A 6838-nucleotide genomic window follows, 5' to 3' on the forward strand; every position below is an offset into this window, starting at 1 on the left:
CTAGTACTTGTACTATTATTCCAACGTTGCATTTTTTCACTTATCGCGGGCTTCAGGATACGGATCCCCTGCGATAAAACGAGGGACTACACTTAGTTTTACATATCAGAGACTAAGTCTCTTTTCTGAAGCAAGTGCAATGATTTTTGTACAAAAACAAATCAATAATTTTTACAATTATTGAATGATTTACATAAATGTCTAAAAAATTCCAAAGGGTTTTTTGTTTTCAACTTTAACAGAATCAGGAAAGGATTTGATACGAACTCATTTTTTTATTTTTTAAATTTTTTGGTTGTTTGTCTCGTTTGTCTCTATGTGTCTCTGTAATGGACTGGAGACCTGTCCAGGGTGTCCCCCGCCTCTTGCACAGTGATTGCTGGACATGGGCACCAGTGACCCCCACGACCCGAAATGGAAAACACAGTAAAGATAATGGATGGATGGATGGATGGATGCATGGATGCATGGATGGATGGATGGATGGATCTGGGCTGTTTATTTTTAGCAAGACTGTAAATCTACTTTCTTCCTGCTACTTGTTTTTTAGTTAAAAATCACGATTGTGCCCAAAATAAAATGTGAATGAATGAGTCAGTAATTCTCTCGGTCTGTACAGAAACAAAATAAAATGTCAGCAACAATAAGCAGCTAACTAACTCATGTAATAAAGATAACAGCTTTACGTGTTGTCCGCCCTCCCAGTCTCCAAGCCCTGATCATCTCAGAATAGGGGGTTTAAGTGCAGTGTTAGTAGGAACATGAAATGGTTAAATAATTTCCTAACGGCACAAGGACAGGAGCAGGAACAGGAGTGTTAGTGACACTTGGACACACAGGTCTCAATTACTCGCAGTACTCACTTCCAGTGGCCGAGCCGTCACTGTTAGTTTCGGTCTTCTCGCTGGAAGAGAAAGGTAATGGCCGTGAAAACTCCGTCCCTTGGTCCGGAGGGCAGCCCGCCATCATGCAGAGACGCAGTAGGCCGCATCTGAGGATCAACGGCCACAGGGCAAGGCAATTACAGTGCTAATGCGAACAGCACCACTACCCAACACTAGAAGACTGCTGACATTAGCAAGTTATCATCCAGTTAATGAAGCCCTGTTATATACATGGAGGAAAAGAGCTCGACGTGGTGAAGGTAAGAAACTCTTGAATCAAGCAACAAATCAATAGCTCTGTCGCCTGCAGCTGATGTTTAGTGGTCTCTACTTGTGCTGTGCTCGAGCAAGCTAGTGCAGCACTTCACAGCTGTGGAGCTGATAATGGCTCTGATAATAGCCTGCAACTGTTCCTGTCAATACGCTGCCCGTGCCTCAAAGCCGGAGCTGCATTTGAGACTTTTCGAGGGTTAATGGGGAATAATAGAGCGTCTTACGTGCTGTCACTGTCTGGCGCTCTGGTCAGCACACTCTGGACGAGGCCCGTCAGGCTGGCTATTTGTTTTTCCATGGCCTCCATACGCTCCAGCCGATGATCCCTGAAATATATACAGACACGGGTTAGAACATTTAAATAACAAATAGAGAGAGAAATCTAATTAAATAATAATCAAATTAAAATTTCTTTTGTTTTTGTTCTGTCACATAATTCTGTTTTAGTTTAAACAAAATAAATGCAGAGATCTCAGAGGAAAAAAATAACTATCTTTATGCACATACTGGAAATTACAGCAGACCAGTCGATGCTCACAGGAACAGATGGTTTATAAATGCTGTAGGACCCAAGGCTCTAAATGATACTGTAAGAAAATTGTCACCTAGGCAACCACTGACCTGCTTGTGTCTCCATCTTGTCCAGATAAAGAACCAAAGCCAGGTGTGGATCTGTTTCCTTCTCCTGGTACACCTATAAGACACAAAGGGTCTGACCCAGAGCTGGGCCTGGACTTCGGGCTCTCCACAAACACTGAGGAGGAAGTAGAGTCTTTGCGGAAAGTCTGCCTGACGGGTGAGGGCCTTGGTGAGCTGGAGTAAGAGTCCCTCAGCTGCAAGTCTGGGATTTTTTGTGGAGATGAGGGCGGCATGCGGAAACCCATGCCCAGGGTGGCAGAGGAATAGGTGTCGGAGTAAAGTGAGCCTCCAGGCTTGTAGAACGAGTCCTCCAGGTCTCCTTGAAGAGCAGCAGCTGAGTAGGTGCTGAGGGACCGAACAGAGCCACGGCGGTACAGCCCAGTGGTAACAGGGTAGCTGAAGGGGTCCCCGATGGCAGCCAGTGACTGGGTGGAGGCAATACTGAGGCGACCCTCGTTCATCAAACTGTAAGGATCTGCATAGAGGCTCTCGTTTTTCATCAGAGCCAACTTCTTAGCAGAAACTTCTTCATCAGGCTTGACGTCACGGCGCTCCAAAATGGCACTGGGTGAAGGAGACAGCCCCATGTTGGCACCGTGGCCAGTTGGAGGATGGTGCGAATGTCTTGGCTGCTCATGCTGGGGATGGTTCCCAGACAAGGATGGAGGACGGCCCCCGCTATATGAAAGGCGCGAGCGGGACGGAGAGCCAGAGGACGCCGAGGCCGTGGAGGATGGAAGGGTGTTGAGGCGGCGCGTTGGGGAGGATTCGCGGGAGGAATACACCATTTCTCTCTACAATAATGAAGAAAAGATTGGTGTTACCGCAGAGACCAATGGATGAGAGCGCCGTGTTTCCTGTGAGTGTCATGTGAGCCGGTAGCTACAGGTATTTAGAGGAGGTGATGAATCTTTCGATATACAAACGATAGGCTTAACTGATAGACTAAAAACTGCCACTACTGTTTATAAGAGGGTAAAGAATGATTAATTCCATTTAAGAGAAAACGTGTATACAATTTAAAATATCTATAAAAGAGTGGTGATAAAATGCACAAGATGGAATTAGACCTAACTGGTCTAAATGAATTTTAATGACACTTGCAAAACGTAATCACTGGATGTGCATCTACAACTGAATAACCTTTGGAGCCAATCAAATTAAAGATGGCTGCTGCAGTCGACTATAGTTCAAAGCTACAACCCGACTATAACTCAGTCAGTTTTAGAGATGTTGTGCTAAAAGTTGATGTGGTAGTAGCTGAGAGTCATTCACAATACATGTTAAATAACATAACTGGCTGTAACTACCGTACCCACCACTGCTCCCAGTATTCACTGGTTAACTGGTCACCATTAACTTCACACAGACTCTCTCACTGGTACATCTTCATCTTTAAATCACTTCCTGGTCTGCTGCCTTCATACATCTCCTCCTACATATCTCTGTGTGAGTGCAGCTACAGCGTGCGCTCTCAGGACATCATTACCTGCAGTGTCCCCTCAGTGAGGACTGAACTAGACAAAAGGACCTTCTCCTACTCTGCTCCTGTTTCCTGGAACATCTTGTAAAAAGACCTGAAGCTCTCAACCTTTGACCTCTCTAAGTGGCTTCAAACATCTGATAAGTTCCTGGTTTTAGTTTTCTACATCACCTTTCGATCCAGCTGTTTTTTGTTACATTTTCGTAATACCATTTTATTTTCACTTGTTATTCTCAATTTGTTTGCATCCTTTATGACTGTCCACTGTTGTTCTTTGTTAAACCAGGTGTCTCTTGTAAACGAGTCCTCGACGCTCAATGACACTAACCTCTAGAAATAAAGGTCGAATGAAAAACTGTTGGAGTCAACCCTGCTAATCTGTTAGCAAAATATCACATAAACCACTAGATTTTAATGAAACTTAATAGATGTTTACAATTGATTAACTTTTGAAGTCAACTAAAATAAAGATCCCCCCCCCACCACCACAGCTAACCGACTTTATCCAACAAAAAATGCTAATGTTAAATAATATTTAATACTTAATCCTGTGAGGATTTTTCTAATTTACTGAACATTTTGCATCAACATTTTGGTCACATGTCTAAACGAGGTGCTTATCTCATCCCTTTCTTTTTATCTTGTCATGTATTTGTCAGGATCCAGGGCAGCAACGACACGGAGAACATTATTTGTTCCCCCAGGGCCGAACAGGACCAACTATTTTCTATCAAATGAGGCTTGAGGGCATCTGTGAACCACTGCTTTACATTTTTATCTGTTTGTAGCAAATAAAGTTATAAACACAAATGTGCCTAAACAAAAAAACTAAACAGTACGTGCACACAGCTTATACACATGCACAGTTTTTACTGTCTGCCTTGCATAGTTATCAGCAGTTGTATTCCCAGTTATGTGTGAATAATGCAGATGGTTTGCAGGGTTTGGTATCAAATAATTAAAAAAACATCCCCCTCAGGCTTCCTTGATCTTTACTGAAGCAGAAATAGCTTTAAATGCTAAAATGTGCTCATTTTCCAGAGGAACATCATTCTTTGCCGTCTTCACAGCAACAGATGGCCTCCTTGAAGATGAGAAAAATACATTTCCAAAGGGAAAACCTGTTACAGTACCAACCCCGATGCACAGTTGTAGTGTGCAAAGTTCCCAATGCCAAAAAAAGAGGCAGAATCTTTGTCAAAGAAAAATGAAAATCTTCCATCTATACAACATCATAGCAGCTATTAGATATCAAATCAGCTGGAAATCAGATACTAGTAAGCCAGTTTGATGTTTTTGCTCCCCAGCTCCCCTCTGCTCACCCTTAGGTCACCGTTAGCCAGATGTGCAGCAGCAGGGTAAGAAGCATAAATGGGTTCTTTGCGGTAAATCTTAATGATGCTGCGGTCCTGAATGTCCCGGACGTCTTCCAGCTCGTAGAAGACGTTCCGGGCCTCGTCTTTGATCAGGATTGCCGTGTTGGGCGACTTCAGCATCCCCGCTGTCAACTTCTGAGGAAACATGTGCACAATAAGAGCATGCAGCGTGTCCATGCTGCTCAGCTCATGGGTGATGTGAACCCGACGCGTCTCATCTCCATACTGCAGGAACAACACGCCTAAAAGAGAGGTTCAAATGGAGAGGAGGTTGAGACAGAAGAACTTTAGTGGATAAAAAATAACTATCAAAGTACTTCTTCTAAACCCTGAGGCACATTTTCCAAGTGGCAGTTCTGATCCACACATTGTGCTTCGTGGTATGTAACATCTAAATGAAGGCTTTCATCATAAGATGTTTCCAAGAATACTCAGAGTTTTAAAAGCTGGCTGAGAATTCATCTGTAAGTGGCACAGAACCCCGTCTTACTTAAATGATCAGAGAGAAGTGATAAATAACTCGAGAATAGCTCGACTTCATGAAAGAAACTCACAACCACCACGTGTATATGTCAAATGTGTATAATGCCTGACTAACCTGATAATTCATCTTCATACATGATGGGACAAACAAAAAACAAAGCAAAGAAAAGAACAATAATTACAATTGGTGCAAAATGTAAGAGCTATTGCAGACAAGTTGTGATAAAAAGAACAAAGGAGACATCAGTTAGAATTCAAAAAGGAAACAGGCAGGTCTGGTTTGCTGCTTGAACTTCAGAATGTCCACGACTTGGTGGTTATGAGTCTGCACCGGCTTCACACTAATCCCGATCAAACACCAAAAGCCCCATGGCTGCAAACTACTTCTATACACCTGCAGTTTGCAATGCAATGGAAAATAATAACCTCAGACTAGTATGATGAACGCTAGTACAGATAAATTAATGCTCAACAAATTAGCTACTCCGGCAGATAATATAATTTGGTCTTATTTCTTCTTAATTGTAATAAACGTACATTTGAGCTCTCTATACAACAAAAGCTTTGATGTCTTTGGATAGTGTAAAATATGAATGGTGAAGCTAAGTTTTGTACACTGCAAGTGTAAAGTTTTACACAACTTATCTCATATTCAAAGGTACTTTTGTTGCAACGTCGTCAAATCTGCACTTGTTTTCTTACTTTGATTGTTAATATCTCTTTAAATGAAAAATTTGCAAGCATAATTTGTGAAAGGCTGCCGACTGCCATGTGCGATTGTTAAACTACGGAAACAGCTGAAGTGGCTAAAAAATGGACCAACAATGGCAACGTCCACTGAAGAGCAGTTCAGGATCAAGAAGTTCAACAAGTTGGATGTACCGGTTTGTATTTAAGCTCAGATTTGTCAAGTAAAGTTGGCAGTTACATTTTTAAACAATCTAAACTGAAACAGACTTGAAAATAAAGTATAATTAACTTGTTTTTCTTTCTGGAAATTATAACAGATGAGACTAATTGGTTCAAGCACATCAAGAAATGCTGCATTTTTAATATTTTAGGTTGAAATTTACTGTCCTGTCCTATAATTTACAGCAGATTTGACTCATATTTCGACCTTCAAGCTCTTTGACTCTACACGTGTCCAATTCTGTCATATGTGTTTACCTGCACAGACTAATAGAAATAAATACGGTAAATCACGTGACTCGAGCTTCTGCCTGGTTTTTGGAGGATTCAGCTGTGTGCTTTGTTTATATTAAGCGTGGACCTGCATTTAAAACTGCATATCAGTTAGGGATGCGTGATTTTGGATTTTTGGCCGATATACGACATGCTGATATGATAAAACTTATTTGGCCGATTACTGATAACTGATACCAATATCAATATTTCTTTTTCTAGACGTACTTACAGAGTCTACAGAGCTTTCTCTGCTGTGGAATTAAAATATTACATTATTCTGCATGGTCTTTGTCAATTTGGCTGCTACCAAATGCAGATGCCAAAAAGGGTCTGAAGATGATGCAACACTTCAACTTGGACTGTGTTTAATGTCAAATTTATATTTATATATATATATATATATATATATATATATAAACAGTACCTTTTATATCGGTAAGTTATTTCGATGGAATGGCTGATGTCCGGTCCGATATTTAACTTTATCGCTAATATCGGCCGATATCGATACCATG

At 41.4% G+C, this 6838-nt stretch overlaps 1 protein-coding gene across 1 annotated transcript in view; it reads right to left on the reverse strand.

Moving 5' to 3' along the window:
- Positions 1-5275, reverse strand: part of si:ch211-278a6.1 (SRC kinase signaling inhibitor 1) — a 301410-nt gene extending 296135 nt beyond the window's left edge. Inside the window, exons 1-5 of the mRNA XM_037688626.1 lie at positions 5254-5275; positions 4602-4897; positions 1779-2590; positions 1382-1483; positions 864-991 (exon numbers count right to left, since the gene is read on the reverse strand). Coding sequence (XP_037544554.1) covers positions 864-991; positions 1382-1483; positions 1779-2590; positions 4602-4897; positions 5254-5275 — 1360 coding nt within the window. The remainder of the gene's footprint in view (positions 1-863; positions 992-1381; positions 1484-1778; positions 2591-4601; positions 4898-5253) is intronic.
- Between the last annotated feature and the right edge of the window lie 1563 nt (positions 5276-6838).

The sequence above is a fragment of the Nematolebias whitei genome, chromosome 15, assembly GCF_014905685.2.
Source record: "Nematolebias whitei isolate Nwh7 chromosome 15, NemWhi1, whole genome shotgun sequence".
In the NCBI taxonomy this organism is placed as follows: Eukaryota; Metazoa; Chordata; class Actinopteri; order Cyprinodontiformes; family Rivulidae; genus Nematolebias; species Nematolebias whitei.